At 41.5% G+C, this 20,770-nt stretch overlaps 1 protein-coding gene across 3 annotated transcripts in view; it reads right to left on the bottom strand.

Annotated features, from left to right (window-relative positions):
• Nucleotides 1-443: 443 nt before the first annotated feature.
• Nucleotides 444-20,770, bottom strand: part of LEKR1 (leucine, glutamate and lysine rich 1) — a 178,144-nt gene continuing 157,817 nt past the window's right edge. For all 3 annotated transcript variants that reach the window (XM_030216985.1, XM_030216986.1, XM_030216987.1), the window contains 3 exons: nt 6,572-6,736; nt 4,266-4,565; nt 444-999 (listed from right to left, as the gene is read on the bottom strand). In XM_030216985.1, coding sequence (XP_030072845.1) covers nt 589-999; nt 4,266-4,565; nt 6,572-6,736 — 876 coding nt within the window. In that variant the 3' untranslated portion in view covers nt 444-588. The remainder of the gene's footprint in view (nt 1,000-4,265; nt 4,566-6,571; nt 6,737-20,770) is intronic.

The raw sequence follows: 20,770 nt of genomic DNA, 5'->3' as shown, positions 1-20,770 counted from the left end.
ATAATCAGGGCTATCCCGAGTGTTGTGCAAGCGGAGTGAGTGTACAAGGCACAAAAATCACTCCTTGTTCCTCCCTGCAGTGGCTGTGGCACAGTGGGTGGGGCTTGGGCACAAGGGGGAATGTCATAAAAGGTGTGATTCTGGCTCTGGACACTCCAACTCATGCTACAGAGCTTTCGAAAAGAAACCAGGTGTATGCCTGGCTTTGGAGTATTTTTTTTTAATAGGATCCCTTTGAAAAGCACTTCAACCTCATCAGGTGTGACTGCTTTCAGCAGTGTTACTTGCTGGGCAACGGGTGGCACAGACTCACCCCAAATGCTTTTCTGCCACATGTCGAAAAGCATTAAAAATCCTTCTGCAAAAATCAAGATCTCGTTTGCTGTCCTCATTAGTTTACATAAGACGTAAATAAGGAAAATTATACAACTTAAACCACTCTGCCAGTTTCATTTCTTTAAGAAACCCTGAAAGCTAATAAAGCACATTTCCCTGATGCGGCAGGTCCACCATGTTAACTTCATTTGATGCACGGAGCATTTTGATATGCTGAAACTTTCATCTCCAGAGCTTGACTTGTTCTACCAGTCACAGTTGATTTGACTTTCTTCTCAGAATGGTATTTATTTGCCGGTTTCCAGCCCCAGAAGATTCTTTTTCTCTAGGATGGGGAGGGGAAGGTAGAATAGGCAAACCCTTATTGCCACTGCTTCTGTGCTGAAAAGTGGCTGGTGTACTCATGGATCTTGGCATCTTACATAGGCCTGTAAATTTGGTTCCTTTACTGGAGGATGGATTTGTACAGATCTTCTTCCCCTTATTAACGACTGAAGAACAGGATGAGTTTAAGTTGATTCGATTGGAAGAGCCTTGTGAATACGGTAAGTTGCCACCAAGTCGCTTGAGCTCCAACAATTGTGATCTTGCTTGGCTCAAAGCCTCCGTCAACTCATAGCGTTCTTCACACTCTCTACGTACAGTTTCCTGGAGAAATGTTTTCTGTAAGGAAAAAGAAAGATGTATTCTTACTAGTTTTCTTATACGATTATAGATGTAGGATTGAAAGTTTGGGGAGACAATTCCTGTATTGTGGGGGCCAGTGGAAATTTTAAAAGAAAGTGTATTTTGATCATACAAATGTGATTCAGCTACCAGAAGCTAATTCTTTTTTCTTTGTGAATAACTATTCATTGTTCTCAGAAGCTTTGATGAATGTTTGCTCAGTTAAAAATAAAATCATTCCGATTTATGATCTGATACTGAGCCATCAGCTCCATTGACTCAGTATAATGCGAGATACTGATAGCTGAGAGGGACACAGGAACTTTAAATCAGCTTTAACCTAATTGTTACAGAGGCTTTGCTTGGGGGAGTGTAGGTAAGGGGGGAGGGGGCTTACTATTTTATTTCATCAAGATTTAGCAATAGGAGTGTTTTGTGCAGGTGAAATAGGTGGGGTAGAAATTTTGGTGGTAACATTTTTAAAGATGAAAGATAGAGCTCTTTTAATCATTTATCATCCTCCATTTCTTAGCCAATCTAGCACATTTTTGGAGCTTGGGGATTTTATTTCAGAACTCCAGGGTTGGTGGTTGGGGATTTTAATATTCAAACTGATCTGTTAGGTTCAAAAGTGCAAAAAAGTGCAAAAGTGATATGTGTGCCCAATATCAATGTGGTCTAAGCACACATAAGTAGGGTCATAGTTTGGATTTAGAGGAGAGGGATAATACTAAAATTTGATTTTTAAGGCTCCCTTGGTAGGACCATTTTTAAATTACATTTATTTGACCATTCTGGGCTTCCTTTCATAGGGATCATACTCCTAGAAAGACGACCTACCGGGATTTAAAAAAAAAAAAAAAAAAAAAGGTTTAACAATTGATATGTTTAAGGTGGTATTATTAAAGACAATTTTTAATTCTGCTGGTTTGTCTTTAGACATTGTGGGGCATACTTGAGGCAAGGAGTAAGTACTTGTTACAGTAATTTAGCTCCACTATGAGAGAAAAAAACCTGCAGTCTGATAAAAGATTGCCTCGGTACAGACCAGAGTTAAGAATTCTGAAATGACAGATAAACCATGGGATGCTATGTCCAGGATTTAAAATTGCACAAAACTTGTACCACTTATTACTGTAGGGCTGTTAAACAATGTAAGGAGGAGTACTGTGCTTGTAGACTAGAAGTTTCTGCAAATTTGCCAAAAGAACTCTACGGTTTATCGCATAAAATGACGGGCCATTTTCATGAGAATAACTCTCAAGTCCCCATCCTGATGTGTTGGGAAATATTTTTATAGGAATGTTTTGACCAACTATAATAGTTTAAATGTCGCAGTTCAGCAAATTAATGATTTTGTGACAATGGAGTCAGCCACACTCAGAAGTGGGAAGAATGTTTCCTGCCTAGTGGTGAACATTTAGAAGATGCCTCGCTGTCCTTGAATTCCACCACTTTCTTTAATAATCCGCTTCCCTCATCTTGGGTGAGAGGATCTTCCACTACCCATGAGGGATATTGTTAATGCTTCCCTAATGACTAGTAGTTTCCTATCACCGCTGAAGCAAGCAGTTTGAGGCCTATATTGAAAACGAAAACTCTGGATGTGCAATCTGTGGAGAGCTATCATCCAGCAACTAATCTTCCTTTTTTTAGCTAAATTGTTATAGCAACTCACTAATCATTGGGATGAAAATAACATTTTACATCACCACTGACATTCAAAGAACCTTTTTTCTTAATGAAAACTTGACAGTTTCCTCAATTGGCCTAATGTGGTAACTTATTTTGTTATTGTTCTGTTGATTTTAATTTAATGTGCAGATGATGTGTCTTATTTCTATGTAATTCACTTAGAGATTGTAATAGGTGAACAATGAAATATGAAACTATACTAAACCAAGATCACAAGAGTGTTAGTGGGAGTAGCAGGATTTGAACCCTGGTTGTCAGCTCATTGTTCCACTCCTCTAGTAGAGATTAAAGAAACTGACATGCTCCGTCTGGTATTTAAAACCGTTTAACCGGAACAGGAACAGCTAGCTTCTGGCCAGTTCAACGGCACTTAACCGGCTATCTGGCAAAATTTAGCGAGAGACAGTAGGCTATCTTCCACTGAATATTAGAAGTTAGCGCTTTACAGATAGCCGGTTATATTGAGCGATATAATCGGCTATCTGCTGAGTGGAGGAGTGGCCTAGTGGTTAGGGTGGTGGACTTTGGTCCTGGGGAACTGAGGAACTGAGTTTGATTCCCACTTCAGGCACAGGCAGCTCCTTGTGACTCTGGGCAAGTCACTTAACCCTCCATTGCCCCAAGTAAGCCGCATTGAGCCTGCTGTGAGTGGGAAAGCGCGGGGTACAAATGTAACAAAAATAAAATAGATACTATTGGAGATGCAACATGGAATGTTGCTACTATTGGAGATTCTACATGGAATGTTGCTATTCCACTAGCAACATTCCATGTAGAAGCCTGCGCGGCCACATTGGTGATCTGCAAGGGCCAGGCACAGGCAGCTCCTTGTGACTCTGGGCGAGTCACTTAACCCTCCATTGCCCCATGTAAGCCGCATTGAGCCTGCCGTGAGTGGGAAAGCGCGGGGTACAAATGTAACAAAAATAAAATAGATACTATTGGAGATTCTACATGGAATGTTGCTACTATTGGAGATTCTACATGGAATGTTGCTATTCCACTAGCAACATTCCATGTAGAAGGCTGCGCAGGCTTCTGTTTCTGTGAGTCTGACGTCCTGACTCACAGAAGCAGAAGCCTGCGCGGCCACATTGGTGATCTGCAAGGGCCAGGCACAGGCAGCTCCTTGTGACTCTGGGCAAGTCACTTAACCCTCCATTGCCCCATGTAAGCCGCATTGAGCCTGCCGTGAGTGGGAAAGCACGGGGGACAAATGTAACAAAAATAAAAATAAATAAAAATATCCAGCACAGCGCCGGCTAAGTTTGGCGGTCAAAATAGCAGGTATATCTTAGGCCAGTTTAAACTTAACCCAGTGCTGAATATAGGCTTAAGCCAGTGCTGAATATAGGCTTGGCCGATTAAATTTAAACCGGCCAACCCCCCCCCCCCCCCCCCCCCCCCCCCCCCCCACCATCCGGATATTCAATGCCAATCACTGGAAGCAGCCCAGCATTGAAGATCCGGGCTCAGCGCCGACTGAAGGAGTCAGCCCGGCTAACTCCCGCAATCTGAATATCGGGCCCACTGTGCCCACACTAGATATGTTATGATTCGGTTCCCACCTCTTCTTCAGCCTGGTTGAAATGCTGTCTCAGTAACGTTACTTCTTCCCTTAACTCTTTCAGTTCTTCCGACTTCTTGTGAGTTTCTTTGTACATTTCTTCAATAGCTGATCTACTACTGGCCTGTTGTGTCTTCTGCTTAACCTCAAGTTCAGAAATCAACACTTTAAGACTTTGGATTTCTTTGTCTTTTGCTTTATCTTTCTCTCTAAGTTTGCTCTGAGTTTCCTGCAGTTTCTTCTCCAGAATCTCTACTTCTGCTCGTAGGACATCACTGGCATTGGCGATCAAGACAGGTATCTAAGCAAAGAGCAAAAACTAAGGTTTTAAAAAATTTACACATTCTATTTGTTTAGATTTGAAAGAACTATTCAACTTTGGGCACACAGTAAACTCATAGGGGTAGATATTTTGCTGGTGGCACGCGTCGTTTTTCAGATCGCTGCTGGCATTATCCCCAGAAATTCAATGCTGGGTCATGTACAGGCTCTGACACTGAATTTCTGGGGATACGCAGGCTGTGAAAACATAGGGCCCTGTTTACAAAGGTGCACTAGCGTTTTTAGCGCATGCTAATTTTTAGCATGCGCTAACCGTGTAGATGTCCATAATATTCCTATGGGTGTTGTAAGAGGGAAACTGGAGCAAAAGGAGAAACCTTCCTAGGCCCACCCCCCTTGCCCTCTTATTTCAAGGGAAAAAATGTCAGCGAAGAAACTTCAGTGAAATGGAGGAGAGACTTCCTAGGGAGGAGAAGGAGCAGGAGCATTTAAAGATCACACTGAAGCAGAAGAGAGGAGAGAGATCAGTAAGCCCATGGAGATCCAAGAGTATACGAAGACTCCAGGAGACAAAACTTCAAAGAAAGTGCATTAAAGTGGAGAAAAACCCTCAGAAACCTGGGACAAACTGTTGCAGGTTTAGAGCGAGGTTACTAATAACACACACCCAGATTCTATCACTGGGTATAAAAAAACTCCACAAAATAATTTTTTAAGATTTTTTTAAACATTAAGCTGCCTTATGTGTTAGCATAATTATCTTGCTTTAACAAAAAAATGTGATTCTTAATTGCTGAACTATTAAATTTACAGCATCAAAAAAAGTGAGAACACTTAACTTGATAATATGAATAAAGCACTCTTATCTTTATGTTCGGCGGGGGCCACCTCCGTTTCACCCCGACATCAAGGCTTCATCAGGAACAGAGCACCAAAACATGATGCTGAAAATAGCTAAACGGAGCACCAAACGATTCAAAATGGCGCCATGACTTGCTGTTGAGCTGGTGTTTTTCCAGCGCTGTTCCCTACAGCGTCAGAGTTTTGTGCATCGGGTCCTCAGTCCTTGAGGGAGAAGGCCTTAAGCACTCAGAATCCCACCTATAAATGTTGCTGATAAATGATGGTTAGGACTACTTTCCCAGGGGCTGTGAATGGTGCCTTCATAACATCCAGAGCCCCTGTTATACTGATAAGCAGAAACCAGGTTCAAGAATCAAACAGTACAGTAAATCAAATGGTACAGTAATTAGAATATGCAAACATTTATCCCCTCGGGAGATGCTAAAAAATTACCTCAGAGAAATTCTAGAGATAGAAGATAAAGATATGCCACCCTTTTCACAGGTTTTTTATATACCTGTGAAGGATTTGGATCCTTTACAAAGGAATAATATTCAGAATGCGCAACCATTGGATGTTTCTGCCCTTCTTGGAATGTCGGATTCAGAACAGATAACACCAACCACTATGTTGGCCACAGTAGCGTTACCTTCGGACAAGATCTGGATTTTAATGAAGTTTTTTCAGAATAAAGAAAAAACCTTTCGTGGTTTGCAAACTTGTGTTTTTCCAGATCTAGCGAGGGAAACGCAAAGGCGACGACAAACGTTTTTACAGATGAGACAGGGGACACTTCAACTTGGCGCAACTTTTTACCTCAAATATCCTTGTAAATGTTTAATCTCCTATCAAGCCATGAAATATGTTTATTTTGATCCTGACCAATTGTCATCTTTTTTAACATCTAAGAGAGCTCCTAGTTAAGTAAAGTCGAATAGAAACTCGTCTGTATCTGAAAATTTGATTTATAAAGTTTATTACCTGTTTTCTCCTATTTAGGAATCTTGGACTCCTGTTGTGGACTTTAAATGAAGCTATAATACTTAATTTGTGTTATGAATAATATCTTTAGATTTAATTGTAATAGTGGATTTTTCTTTACAAGTTTAGACTTGTTTACTATGTATAAAAACGATAAATAAAATATAAAAAAAAAAAGAATATGCAAATATTTAAACAAACCTTCATCTGTAGTTCTTTTAGTTCTTCTTGGTATTTTCTAATCAGTTCATCGTGCCTTTGTCTTTCAATGTCCAATTCCATTTTTGCTTCATCTTTAAGTGTGCTAATCTTTTCTTTTAGATCAGTAGCGCATTGGGTTCGTTCTTTTCTTAATTCATTTTCCATCTAGAAAGCAAGCGTCTTTTTATTTATACATACACTGTATCAAAACTACAAAGCACTGTAAGGTTTTAACTGCATGCTAGAAATGTAAGCACCGATAAGATGGGTCATTTTATAACAAATTTTTATAAACCCCTTGAACGTTTTCAGTCAAAACTACATTTTCTGATTTGTTGCCTAGTGGTCATTATTGTACTAGTGATAGAGAAACCAAATGGGGAACAATCTTTTATTTGTTTTATTGTATTATTTTTTTTAAATTATTTAATGAGATTTATTAATTGTCTTTATGAACAGATTTACTCAAAGGCAGTGTACAGAAGGTTAGAATAAGAGTCCTTGAATAGTCAGAAAGCCTCCTACTAGGATGAATGAATCAGTGTTAATTTAAATGTAAGCTTTAGACTAATTTTTCTAGAATGTGTTCACCATGAGGAAGTTGCATCCCTATCTGCTCTGCAGTATATCTGTTTTGTTATCACCCATAATGTTTGGTAAATATAGAATTGACAAGGAATGTAAGCTGGGTAGCAGGGGGGCGGGAGGGAGGGGAAGGGGGAGAAAAATTAAAACTGTTTAGTGATCTTAGTTACTGGTAGGAATTATTGCATTTGTATACCTTACTGAATTGTTGTTATATTTCTGCTAATAAAAAAGATTTAAACATAAATGTAAGCTTTTCTAACATTCCTTTACTGGGGGGAAAAAAAAGTCTGTTTGTGCTGATTGTTGTCCGAGCACAAACTACAAGATGAGGGTCTAATAAATGAGTTTGATGTATATGGTAAATTATTTTTACATATTTCTTTTGTTACATTTGTACCCCGCGCTTTCCCACTCATGGCAGGCACAATGCGGCTTACATGGGGCAATGGAGGGTTAAGTGACTTGCCCAAAGTCACAAGGAGCTGCCTGTGCCTGAAGTGGGAATCGAACTCAGTTCCTCAGGACCAAAGTCCACCACCCTAACCACTAGGCCACTCCTCCACTGTTGCTACTATTTGAGATTCTATGTGGAATGTTGCTATTCCATGTAGAAGTTGGCCCTTACAGATCACCAATGTGGCCGCGCAGGCTTCTGCTTCTGTGAGTCTGATGTCAGACTCACAGAAACAGAAGCCTGCGCAGCCTTCTACATGGAATGTTGCTAGTGGAATTACAACATTCCATGTAGAATCTCCAATAGTATCTATTTTATTTTTGTTACATTTGTACCCTGCGCTTTCCCACTCATGGCAGGCTCAATGCGGCTTACACGGGGCAATGGAGGGTTAAGTGACTTGCCCAGAGTCACAAGGAGCTGCCTGTGCCAGTTCCCCAGGACCAAAGTCCACCACCCTTACCACTAGGCCACTCCTCTGCATGTTTTGATGTATTATATAGCAAAACATGTTCTGACATGAAATCAATATTTTCAGTATTATGTTAGAAATGTATTGTGTAATGCTGATAGTTTGACTGTCCTGTAGAGTGTTCAAATGAATAAATATAAAAAATAGCAGGTAGGTTGTTTACTAATATAGTACACACATATATTGTTCATTGCAAAATCTTATCATTTACAAACCAAGAGATTAAATGCTGCAGCAGAAGACAATTTGATGATAAACTTTGCTCCTTCCATCGAGAAAGGAAACCAAGTCATGAATATCAAAACGTATATCTTTTATAACGTAAGACAGCAGCAACACAGCAGGTGATGCAAAAAAAATGACAAATCAGCCCATTCAGTCTGCCCCATCATTCCCGCCTACACTGCTGAGAATATATTCCAAAGATTTTGCCAGCGGTATATCATCACTTCACAAACCAAGACAGTTATGTCTTTCTTCTTTGTACTCTATAAACTTGGACAGATGAGCACACGAGATCCCTCACTTAACTGACGTTCAGCACCCCTGTCTAACCACAAGGCTTTGCAAATAATCTAACGAGCTGCCAACCTAGCATGGCTGTTCAGTGAATGTCCAACCTCCTAGACAGACTCTGCTACACCAGTGCTTGTAGGTCTTCTAGGACAGACCTGGCTGCTTGGTTGGCTGCATCTCCACTAGAAATGTTAACATTTCACATTACTGATTTGCTATTCAGTCTCAGTAACCATCAAATTGTTCAAACGGGGTACTTAAACATGTAGAAGCAACACAGAACGAAGTGAGTGATGGGTGGCAGATGATCTTTAATATATTCACAGCAAAAGTGACCCGACATGAACTGTGTTTCGGCTCATAGGCCTGCGGCGGGGGTCAAGAAACATCTGGACAAAAATTCATACAATATAAGAAGTATACAACATCAAAAAAAGTGCAATCCAATCTTTAAAAAGAAATATGCAACTTAAGGTAATCACTGAAACACTGTCTGCTAAATGACAGCGTAGATGAAAGAAACTCTCCTCTCCCATGGGAGATTTTTGTTTTTAACCTATACTATCGGTTTCCCTCTGACCTGTCCTGCCCAGGCAGAAAGAGGAAGTGATGTCAGAGGCGGCAGGATGGGCCAGAGAGAAAGCGGAGCAGGCCACAGGCAGCATAGTGCAATGCTGCCACTCCCAGGACCAACAGAAGACAATCTTTAAGGTAGACCAGTGGGGGTTATTGGGGGGGGGGGGGTGGGGGGGTTAGATGGTGAACCCTGCCTGGGGGAGGGGAGACCTGTAAATGAAACTGGAGTATGACTGAGGCAGTGAGCTCCAAAAGCTGCTCATAGGGGGGGAGGGGAGGGAGAGACAGAGTTAATGGGCCCCAGGTCATAAATAGAGATAATGGACCTGGGGGAAGAGGAGAGGGAGGGAAGGTTGAGAAAGGGAGAGATGTTGGATCTGGGGGTGAGAAGGAAAGAGACTATCAGTCCTTAAGGGAAGGGAAGAGGGATAGGAGTTGATATATTACCTTTCTGTGGTTACAATCAAAATGGTTTACATATTATATACAGATACTTATTTTGTACCTGGGGCAACAGATGGTTAAGTGACTTGCCCAGAGTCACAAGGAGCTGCAGTAGGAAATAAATAAATAAAATATCTTAATTGTGCGATGATGATGATGACTGTATATAAGCAAGATAATAAATTCAAATATGGAGGAGATATACAAAAAACAACATCAGCTTAATTTTCTGACCAAAAAATGATACATTAAATTGATTAAAGGAGATGTTGCCTCAAGAAGCCCCCGGCTCTATTATATATGGAGCTCATGAGGGCTGGACCGCTTCATCATTGGCAACACCCCCCCCCCCCCCATTTTTATAAAGCAGCCTGTCCCAAACATATGTTTTTATTCTTTTTTGTATAAATTTTTTTTTAGTATATGATGGGCAATCGTAAAGTTAATACGTATCAGCTACTTAGCTTTTACATGGTCCAATCCTTCTTTAGTTAGTTACATGCTGGACGCGACCAAGACCAACATTGGCCAGCGTTTCGTCGCCTGCGTCAGGGTCAGATGGTCTGCGTCTAACAAACACCGGTCTTGCTCCCTGTCTTTCAGTTTTTCGGACCCATCTCAGCAAACAGATTACGGGGATCTTGGTTCATAAAAGGAGCAACAGCTACTAATTTGAAGTCCACCGCTTTTCAGCTACACTCGGAGTTCTCTATCTCCACCTGCTGGCTGAGAGCCATAACCCATCAGTCTCTGGATGGATCTGATGCATGAAGTTCAACTTTCCACAGCCAATCATAAAGATATCAGTCCACTCAAACCAAAAAAGTAACTTTTTTGTTTGTTAATTACTTTTTCGGTTTGAGTGGACTGATATCTGAAGTGGGAATTGAACTCAGTTCCTCAGTTCCCCAGGACCAAAGTCCACCACCCTAACCACTAGGCCACTCCTCCTTTGATTCTTCCTTTAGTCTCCAGAACTGAACAACGACAAAGACAAATTAGATACTATTAATAAAGAGATACAGAGTTGGACCTATAATCAGCCCCAGCCAGTCAGCGTGCTAAAATACATCTCGATAGTCAGCACTGGTGTCCGGATCATGGCTGGTGCCAAATATCTGGATTCAGTACCAACAGCCAGTGCTATTTGGATAGCTGATATTGAGTCCGGATAACGTTATACTAACTTTATTACATGGTTAGAAGACTGAATATGAAATGTATGAATTTCTTTAATACTTCTTATGGCTGTTCTGAAAATCAGACTTATTTGGAGGTCGAGAAGACTGGTGCTGAGAACCTCTATTGGATCAAACCCTAACACAAGTACCAGAGCAGTAAAAATAATCTCATCCAGTTTCCCTATGAAATACTTCTTCTCAGTAAAACAGTCTGAATCACTGCTTTAATATCTACACTGTTTTTAAGTTTTGCCACTGAACTCTCAATTCCAATATAATACAATGAAGCAAAGTTTATTGCCATACTGGGAAAGCCCAAAGGTCCATCAAGCCCAGCACCCTGTTTCCAACATTGGCCAACTCAGGTCACAAATACCTGGCAAGATCCCAAAAAAGTACAAAACATTCTATACTGCTTATCCCAGAAATAGATTTTCCCCGTCCATTTAATAATGGTCTATGGACTTTTTCTTTAGGAAGCCGTCCAAACCTTTTTAAAATTCCGCTAAGCTAACCACCTTTACCACATTCTCTGACAACGAATTCCAGAGTTTAATTATACATTGAGTGAAGAAAGATTTTCTCCAATTCGTTTTAAATTTACTACATTGTAGCTTCATCGCATGCCCCCTAGTCCTAGTATTTTTGGAAAGCATAAACAGATGCTTCACATCTAACCGTTCCACTTCACTCATTATTTTATAGACCTCTATCATATCTTCCCTCAGCTGCCTTTTCTCCAATTTGAAGAGCCCTAGCCACTTTAGCCTTTCCTCATAGGGAAGTCGTCCCATCCCCTTTATCATTTTCATCACCCTTCTCTGCAACTTTTCTAATTCCACTATATCTTTTTTGAGATACAGCGACCAGAATTGAACACAATGTTCGAGGTGCGGTCGCACCATGGAGCGATACAAAGGCATTATAACATCCTCATTTTTGTTTTCCATTCCTTTCCTAATAATACCTAACATTCTATTTGCTTTCTTAGCCACAGCAGCACACTGAGCAGAAGGTTTCTTTTTTTTTTATTTATTATTTATTCGTTTAATCAAAATTTACAAGAAACTTCTTGTTTAGGAAAGTGTCAATCAAATAGAAAATCTTTTACACAGGAAAATAAAGAAATGAAAGAGCAATTAAATCATTACACTTTCAAAATTCAAAGACACTCAAGTCCATAAAGGGAGATCCAAGATTTTAGGAAATCTAAGGGAGAAATATAACAAAGGAGAAAATAAAGGAAATTAATCTCTGCTAAGATATTGTGCACCTTCTAATGTTGCTTCTCCAATTTAACTGAGGCTAGAAGTGATGACACATGAGCAGGTTCAGTAAACATATACTTCTTGCCTCCCAGCCTTATTATGCACTTGCAGGGGTATGTAAGAAAAAAGGTACCCCCCAAGTGCAAAACTTCAGGCTTGAGAAGCAAAAATTGTTTCCTCCGTCGTCTTGTCTCTTTCGAGACATCAGGAAATAGCATAATTTTAAAACCCATAAAGGGTTTATCCTTATTGCGGAAAAAAAGGCGGAAGATCCAATTCTTATCAGGAATCAATGCGACTGACGCCACTAATGTAGCAGCAGTCGCCAATTGGGATTCAGAGGTCTCAAGCAGAAGGGAAATATCCGAGGGTTTTCATTATCTGGATTAATGTTCCTCTCTGGGACATAATAGACTTGGGAAAAGGGTGGAATATCCTTTTCCAAAATATTCAAAACTTCACGGAAATATCGTTTCAACATATCTAGAGGGAGAACTGTTTGTATCCTTGGGAAGTTGACAAATCTCAGATTATAATTCTTAGTAAAGTTATCAAAAACCTCCATTTTTTGTCTGAGGTTTGTCACATCTTTTATAATCGTAGTTTGTAATGTTTCAACTTTCATAATCCTTTGGTCAATTTTTTCATTTAAAGTTTTAATCTCTTCTCCCTCTTTTTGTAAATCAGTTTCTACCTGTTTTACCCTGGGTAAAAGTTCGTTAGTTTGTTTAAGGAAAATTTGTCCCAAATTAGACATCAAGTCCCACAATACTTCTAAAGTTACTTCCTTTGGTTTGGCCACTAGTTCCTTAGGTAATTCAAACCTTATTGAAGTCTGCTCACTCCGTCTCTCAGTTTCTCTCCCCTCGTTTTGCTGTGGTTCTTTGGGCAAAATGCCCTCCATTCCTTCCTCAGTTAGAAATGACGCTTCACCCCGACGTTCTTCTGGGCCCGTGCCTTGTTCCAAGGGGGACCCTGTAGGGTCAAAGAGGAAGGAGCTTGCGCCGAGCGGTTGGGGAGGTGGAGTTCGCGCTGCAGGACTCAACGTTGTTTCAAAGCCGGGGGAAGCCGAATTCTCCTGTTCGCCGGCGTTCCCAATCGGCGGAGTGCTGCTATGCTGCACAATTGTCCGTGGCCTCATAAAACGGTCAATTGGACCCGGCAAAGGAGACGGGAGCGGGGAAGCTCTACCCGCTACTTTTCCTCTTCGCTTCGGCATCTCAGGAACGAGGTATGGGACGTCCTAGCAGATCGCGGCCATCTTGGATCTCTTGAGCAGAAGGTTTCAACGTATCATCGACGACGACACCTAGATCCCTTTCTTGGTCTGTGACTCCTAAAGTGGAACCTTGCATGACGTAGCTATAATTTGGGTAGAAGAGTTGGGCAGGATGACAGACCAGCGGGTTCTTGCACTCTCTTAATCAGACATATGCAATTAAACACCAATTTTTAATGGCACATTGGATTAAGCTGCAAAATAGTGGTTGAGATTCCTTAGGGGAACCCAATGCATCTACACAACTGTTCTTGAGACTTGCCAGTTAATATGAGTACCTGCTTCTCCTTATCACAGTGCCGGTGGTATGGGAGCTGGAGAGGCGATGAGAGCTAGGAGCCACTTTTTCAGATAGTTTGGAAAAATATAATGCCACTGGTTTTCAATCTTGGGGAACTCTCCTCTTCCTAATGCTCTTCAGTCTCAGAACTCACCCTTGTAAAATCTCAGAAGGACCCTCTCCAGGCTATTTATCATCTGGCCACAGCTCTTGGGTTAATCGTGTGCATCCCTTCTATAAATGTTTTGTCCTCCATATAGATTTGTTCTTGATTCTTCATTAACAGAATTATAATATTCTTTCAAGAAAAGAAATTGCCTACCTAATTATTGTAAAGTAACTGTAGTAGCAAAATATAGTTCAGATAATTCAACTATTTGAAGCCCTAATCCAAGGCACCAGGTTAACGGATGACAATCTAGAATCATTCAAATAATAAAAGACACAAGGAGAGAAAAAGGTCAAAAATGAGAAGAGGCTTGGCATGTTTGAGGTAAAATAATTGAGTTTACAGAACAAAGAGTGCAAGAAGCATTGCAATGGGAGATAAGAACAGAAAAACATAAGGAAATACTAAATGTAAAGAAAAGAACTCTGACTTAACACTGATATTTAAGAAGCCCATGCAGGGCAGTGAGCAGGGAGAAGCATCATGACTGAGGCAGAGACGATATGCAACAGAATTTTGCAGAATCTGTCCAGGGACCACTCATGTGGTTCTAGAACTAAGGACTAGACTCAGCTTTACTAATTGGTTGTTATCCTTTGAGGGTCATCTCTGAAAGCCCTTAAAACATCACAGATTTGCATTAGCTGTAGAAAGTTTATCTGATGAAGTTCCCCTTGAGCAAACAGAGGCCCTGGGTGAGGAGGTCCTCTAGATGGACCTCCCAGCCCAGTTTGGGTACATCTGAGGTTAGGACAACTTGAGTTGGAGAAATTTAAAAAGGAGAAGACTGACCAAATTTGTCTGGATTAGCCACCAAGACAGAGTCCATAAACCATTGGGTAACTTGGATGATGTCTTGCAAGCTCTGAATGGCCTGAATCCACTGAGAGCATAGGATCCATTGACCTTGCCTTATCCGAGTCAAAAGTGACTGAAGAAAGGGTTAAAAGTGCTGAATAGTAATGCTTGATCTCATACAAATGCAACAAATAAAAATTCACTGCTTCCTTGACCTTTTGTCCAAAAAGATTATCTCCCTTGCAGGGCACATCAGTGAGTTTCACCTGCACATTCTGAAGCCAATGCTTACAGCCAAGGGCTAAATTTAAAACTCTATGTCTGATCTTCAAGGCCCTTAAAGGAAATAGGCCAGAGTACTTGAAGAAAAGGATCGCCCTCTATACACCTTCCAGGTTGCTAAGTTCCTCCGAAGGAGTATCTCTAACCATAACCTCTCCAAAGGACATCACCTGATATAACACTCCCTGAAAGGCACCAAATCAAACCCAAAGGTAGAGGTTAAAAAACCCTATGTAAAAGCCAAACCAAAAAGTAGGGGTGGACCAGAAAATCTTCGCAGCCAGAGGTTGATAAAAACAACTTTTATTCGGCACCAAACCAGTGTACGACCCTGAAAGGCTTCACTCAATGCAACCCCTCTCCTCCACCCACACGTTCTGCCTTAAACAATGTCTCTTCCTAGACTTTAGAGCTTGTAGGCAACAGCAATGATTCACCTATGCTGCCAGGGGCTGGCACCAGATCTTTCTCTCTGCAGCATCCTGCCCCCTCTGATGTAACTTCCTGTTTCTGCAAGGGTATGATCCTGCAGTGGGAAGGCTCTCGGCCAGACCCTGGCAGGGCAGGCAAATTGCTGTCACTGCTGATGAGCTTTAGACTCAAGGGAGCAACACCATTTAAGGTAGAACATGTGGGTGGGGGAGAGGGGTTCAGAGAGAGGGGAGACCTAGGCTAGCACCTAGCACACGCTCAGTTTTCGCATTTGCACAAGAAGTTAGCATATGTAGGTCCCGGTGGGAATGCTGCCAGTACTTTCAGAGGACTGGAGGAGGTCTTCAGCTGGTGGGGCTTGAGAATGGGGTGCACTGGAAGGGGAGAGGGCAGGCGGCACAGAGAACCTTCCATGCCCACCCATTCTTCCCCTAGACTCACCCAAATTTTCTGTTTGGCTATGCTACTGGATCTGACTACTAAAGTTTTCTTTAAGCATCGTTAAATCTCCTTTCCTTCATTAATTGTAAGTTTTTAATGATGTAGCAAAGATTACTCAAAAATGTTGCCCTCTAGAAAGAAGGGCCCCCCACCTCATCCCTTGGCAACAAAGAACCACTCTAGTCCCTTCCTGCCCCCACTCTGGATCTCCATCCTCAGACTTACCTGGGTCCCTGGTGTCTAGAAGTAGCAGGAGAGATTCTCCTTCTCTAAAAATCCTCATTTGGAAGCCTGACCCCTAGCAGTAGTACTATGAGATGACTATTAGAGATCATGGCGGCCATTTTAAAGCCTAGGACATTAAGGGCAGGAGCAAGTGGGCATTGTTCTTGCTCCTGCTAGACACCAGGTAAGGTAAATGATAGGGACCAGGAAAAAGGTGTGTGTGTGAGGGGGGGGGGGGGTCTGTAGGGAGGGCCCCAGAGAAAGATCTTTGATGTGTGTATGTTAGGGGGGGTCTAGGTGGATGGTCTATCTTTTTTTTTTTGGGGGGGGGGGGGGGCTCAGATCTGTTCAGGGGCATCAAAGGGATGGGGAGTCAGAAGGCTAGCAAGAATTATCAGGTGGATCTATACCATGGATTAGGTGACCTGCAAAGGTGTGTGTGTGTGGGGGGGGGGGGATCTCAGCATTGACAATTGTCAGTTACAGAAAGCATTCATGCCTGAAGGTATGTATATACGACAAAAGCTGGGTGTTTTTTTTTGATCTGGGTGGATTCCCCTTGTAAGATCAGTGATTCCTGTAGATAGACCCATCCAAACCACTCATTCTCTCTGGCTCCACCATGCCTCTTGGCAATATAAATGTGGTGTGTAAATAGCTTCCTTTGTGAAATGGCTAAATGTACACATGTAAAAGTTGCTTTTTACACATGGGATGCTTCTAAAATAAGGGCCTTTGTGTGATAGAAGAATTTAAGAGGTAGTTTATTACATATAACTATAATACATATCACTATTTTATATATATATATATATATATAGAGAGAGAGAGAGAGAGAGCGCAATGTTGTGTATACTGTCACAGATAAACACATACACAGATTGAAGGGTAGAAAAATATATCATGCTGATTTGTAAGAGTATGAACATTTTGAAAAGTGTAGGTGATTAATGTAAATAACACATTTGAGATACATAAACAGTTTTAAAAACTAGTTTATAAGCATGTCAAAATGCTTACAGAATACATTTAAATGTGAGAAAATAAACAAAGTAGCTGTAAACAAAAATGCAGATTGCAATGCATAATGAGGCACATCAGGGCATGTATTATCTTACTACTGCTGCATGCAGAAGTTATACTTGAGTGACTACAACAACTGAGAAGTATCATTTATGAACAGGCGCTAGTATAGCAAGCTGGTTAGTGCATACACCTAAAAATCTGCAGATGTTGGCTTGATTCCATATCTACAATTAATGTACGTACTTTAATCTGCCTGAAGTTAGGCTTAAGACTAAGTTCTTTTGGGGACATGGAGTTTGTGGAGAGCAATATATTTAAATGCGCAAACTAGGAGGGCTGTTTGGTCTTTCCTTCTGAACAGGATTCCTTTATGTTTATCCCAAGCATTTTTGAATTCCGTTACCATTTTCATCTCCACCACCTCCCGCAGGAGGGCATTCCAAGTATCCACCACTGTCTCCATGAAAAAATACTTCCTGACATTTTTCTTAAGTCTGCCCCCCTTCAACCTCATTTCATGTCCTCTAGTTCTACCGCCTTCCCGTCTCAGGAAAAGGTTTGTTTGCGGATTAATACCTTTCAAATATTTGAACGTCTGTATCATATCACCCGTTTCTCCTTTCCTCCAGGGTATACATGTTCAGGTCAGCAAGTCTCTCCTCATACGTCTTGTAATTCAAATCTCATACCACTTTTGATTGGGTGGCAGCACCGGTGGTTGGGAGGTGGGGCTAGTGGCTGGGAGGCGGAGCTAGTGCTGGGCAGACTTCTACGGTCTGTGCCCTGAAAATGGCAGATACAAATCAAGGTCAGGTATACATATAAAGTAGCACATATGAGTTCATCTTGTTGGGCAGACTGGATGGACCGTACAGGTCTTTCTCTGCCGTCATCTACTATGTTTATCTGCTGTCATTTACTAGGACACTATCCCCCAGATTATATGGCTCCAAAAGATCAGTGCTGAAATTTAAGCGCGGATCCAAGATACATGCACCAAATTGTTAATGAGCATCAAGTATCAATTAATGGGCCTATCAATCAATAATTTCACTTAATTGGCACTAATTTGGACTTGCGCATGCATCTGCTTGCTCGCCATTCTATAACCCTGAGCACCTAAATCCCAAAGTGCACAACTCCAAAAGGGGGCATGAGCCAGGGGAGGCGAATGGGCAGGTCAGGGACATTCTGAAAATTTGTGCGTAGTTTTATAGAATAGTGCCATTTACATGCTGAAATGCCATGAGCTGAGTGCCAGCATTTACACCAAGTTTCAGCTCGACTTTAGGCGCAAGACTCAGTGCTAAGCACTGTTCAATACAGAGCACTTATCTCGGAGCGCCCTTTATAGAATACTGCTTAGCACTGATTTTTGAGCACTATTTATAGAATTCCCCCCTATATTAACTGTTATGAAAGAGAACAACACACACATAGCCAGAACTTGCTTGCTGTATAATAATTGATGCAATGAAGTGTCTTACTGCTATGATAAAAAGAATAGTTGTTTTTCAGAAAATGTGATTAAAAATTAGGTACTTTCTCCTTCTCAGGGGTCAGCTTTCTGGTATCAGCTGCCAAAGAAAATCTGCAACCATCCTAGGCTGACTCAAGGCTATGGCCAAGGTTTATGCTTATGTTAGTTACTGTAACTGTTCACATATGTATATATATGGTGCTTTAGAAGTAAAATGCCAGGCAGCCTAAAATGAAGTACAAATCTGAAGTCAATGATAAGAAAAGTGACAATAAATAGCCCAGGTGAAAGCTGCAGACTTCTTTCAGAGAACAATCAAAAGCACTCTATGATCTGGAAGGAAGATTTGTCTGAATCCGGTATGTCCTTCCTCGGAGTGATGTAAGTGGGCACAGCTGTGAGAATTTGCTGGTCGGCAGCACTGGCAGTACAGATCAGAAAGCAGCAGAATGGCTTGGAAGGGAATGGAGCAGCTGATCCTGAGAAAAACGTGGGCTTGCTCTTGCACCCAGACTTTCCTCATGGGAACCGCAAGATAATGCTGTGTTGTTTTCCTTGTGGGTTTGTACAGAACTTGTAGATAGTAAAAAATAATACAGATAACATTCGGTTATATTTTTACAAGAAAGACGACTGTTTTGCCATGCTGATAATTGCTTATAAATACATGTTACTGATAGCTCTGGAATCTTTAAACCTGAACAAATACATGCAGCTTTCCTGCTAGCACGTAAGACTAGCTTCCTGTTCTTCGCTAGTTTATTATCAGTCAGATCCTGTACGTTATAAATATAATTTGGGTGCCTAGGCAAGAAAAAAAAAATATATATATATATAACAAGTTATACAAAAAGATGTGGCAAGTGAACACTAAAGTATGTTCCTAATAGTTTGGTCAGTGTGACCAAGTTCTTTATCTAGAGAAAGCTAAATAATTTGGTCATTCTAAGATAAGCATGCTTTCTTCTCTTTTCCTCTTGGCTTCTCCTGCCTGTTTCCAAAGAATATACAAAGTAAGCCTGGCACATGGATGCTGTTTGTCGCAGGTAAGAGGAAGTGAAAGGTGAGTAGAGTTTCAGGATGCAGAAAAGTGACATGCATGTATGTTTAAAACCATCTTCTGTTGTCAATGATAACCTTCACAGACTGGTGTGAAACAGATGGAAAAGCAGCAAGGAAAGAATCTGGCAACCCTGATTCAGGAGGTGCCCTGCACCTGACCATTCTCCTCTGACCAATTTACTGTATGCACTGACAATTGCTACAAAATACAGTCTTCTACTGCCTTGAAGGTCACAGGAATGAACTCTGCACTTAAGCAGCAACAACTGGTCACCTCAAAGAAGCACTTGAGATCCAGACTGCTATTCACCATAAAGCCTCTGAATGCTAAGCATGATCCATAGCTGCTCTGACAATATCACAGTCTGCAAGTGCCCTTTGTCCTCTGGTAACCCATTTGTGTGTATAAAGAAAAGGTGGCTATATTTTTGATGTGCTCACTGGTACCTCTCCTGTCACCTTCTATTCTCTCTCTTTCTCCTCCATCCCTCTCTTTTACTGATGCAGCCCTGTGAAAACTTTCTTTTCCTATTGAGAGACGTGAAAGACTAGAGAGAGTTTTCTGATTAGGCACAGAGTGCAGCTGGCCTCTCACCAAAACTGCTGTTCATGTTCATGTCTCTCAACATTTGCAGTGCTCAGTGGCCAGATTAACTACTGCAAAGATAGCAATGATTATGATAATCATGCCCATACCTTGGAGATTATTTACGCACCACTATGAAACTTCAAATCCTGAACATTGTGAGATATAGAGCAATGACTAAAGAGCCCCTGAGATAAGCAACTGTTTTGTTTAAGGAGGCTTATTTGTGCTGTGAATATGTGCATGTGTTTAAGAACTCCAAAAAGAGAGTGTGTCAAATACATAAATTCTCAAAGGCCTATGTATACAGTTTTTCAGTCATTTACTGAAGAGGGCTTTCATTTTTCAGCACCTCTATCTACATTTGGTCTCAATCATATTTCCCCTCATCTGTCTCTTTTCCAAGCTGAAGAGTCCTAACCAGTGGCGTTCCTAGGGGGGCTGGCACCGGGGTGGATCGCCGATTTGCCCCGCCCCCTGGGTGCAGCGCCCCCCCCTGATGCAGCGCGGACCCCCCCCCCCGGCAAAAGGACACCCCCGCGAAGGAACCCCCCCTGCTGGGTGCATGCCGCCGCCGGGGGGGGGGGGGGGGGGTGCCGCGCGCGCCTGTCCTCCGTTGTTCCATGCTTCTTCTCTGCCC

Source organism: Microcaecilia unicolor, chromosome 10 (assembly GCF_901765095.1).
Source record: "Microcaecilia unicolor chromosome 10, aMicUni1.1, whole genome shotgun sequence".
Lineage (NCBI taxonomy): Eukaryota > Metazoa > Chordata > Amphibia > Gymnophiona > Siphonopidae > Microcaecilia > Microcaecilia unicolor.
The sequence above is the reverse complement of the archived record's forward strand: the minus strand, read 5'-3'. Positions and strand labels throughout refer to the sequence as shown.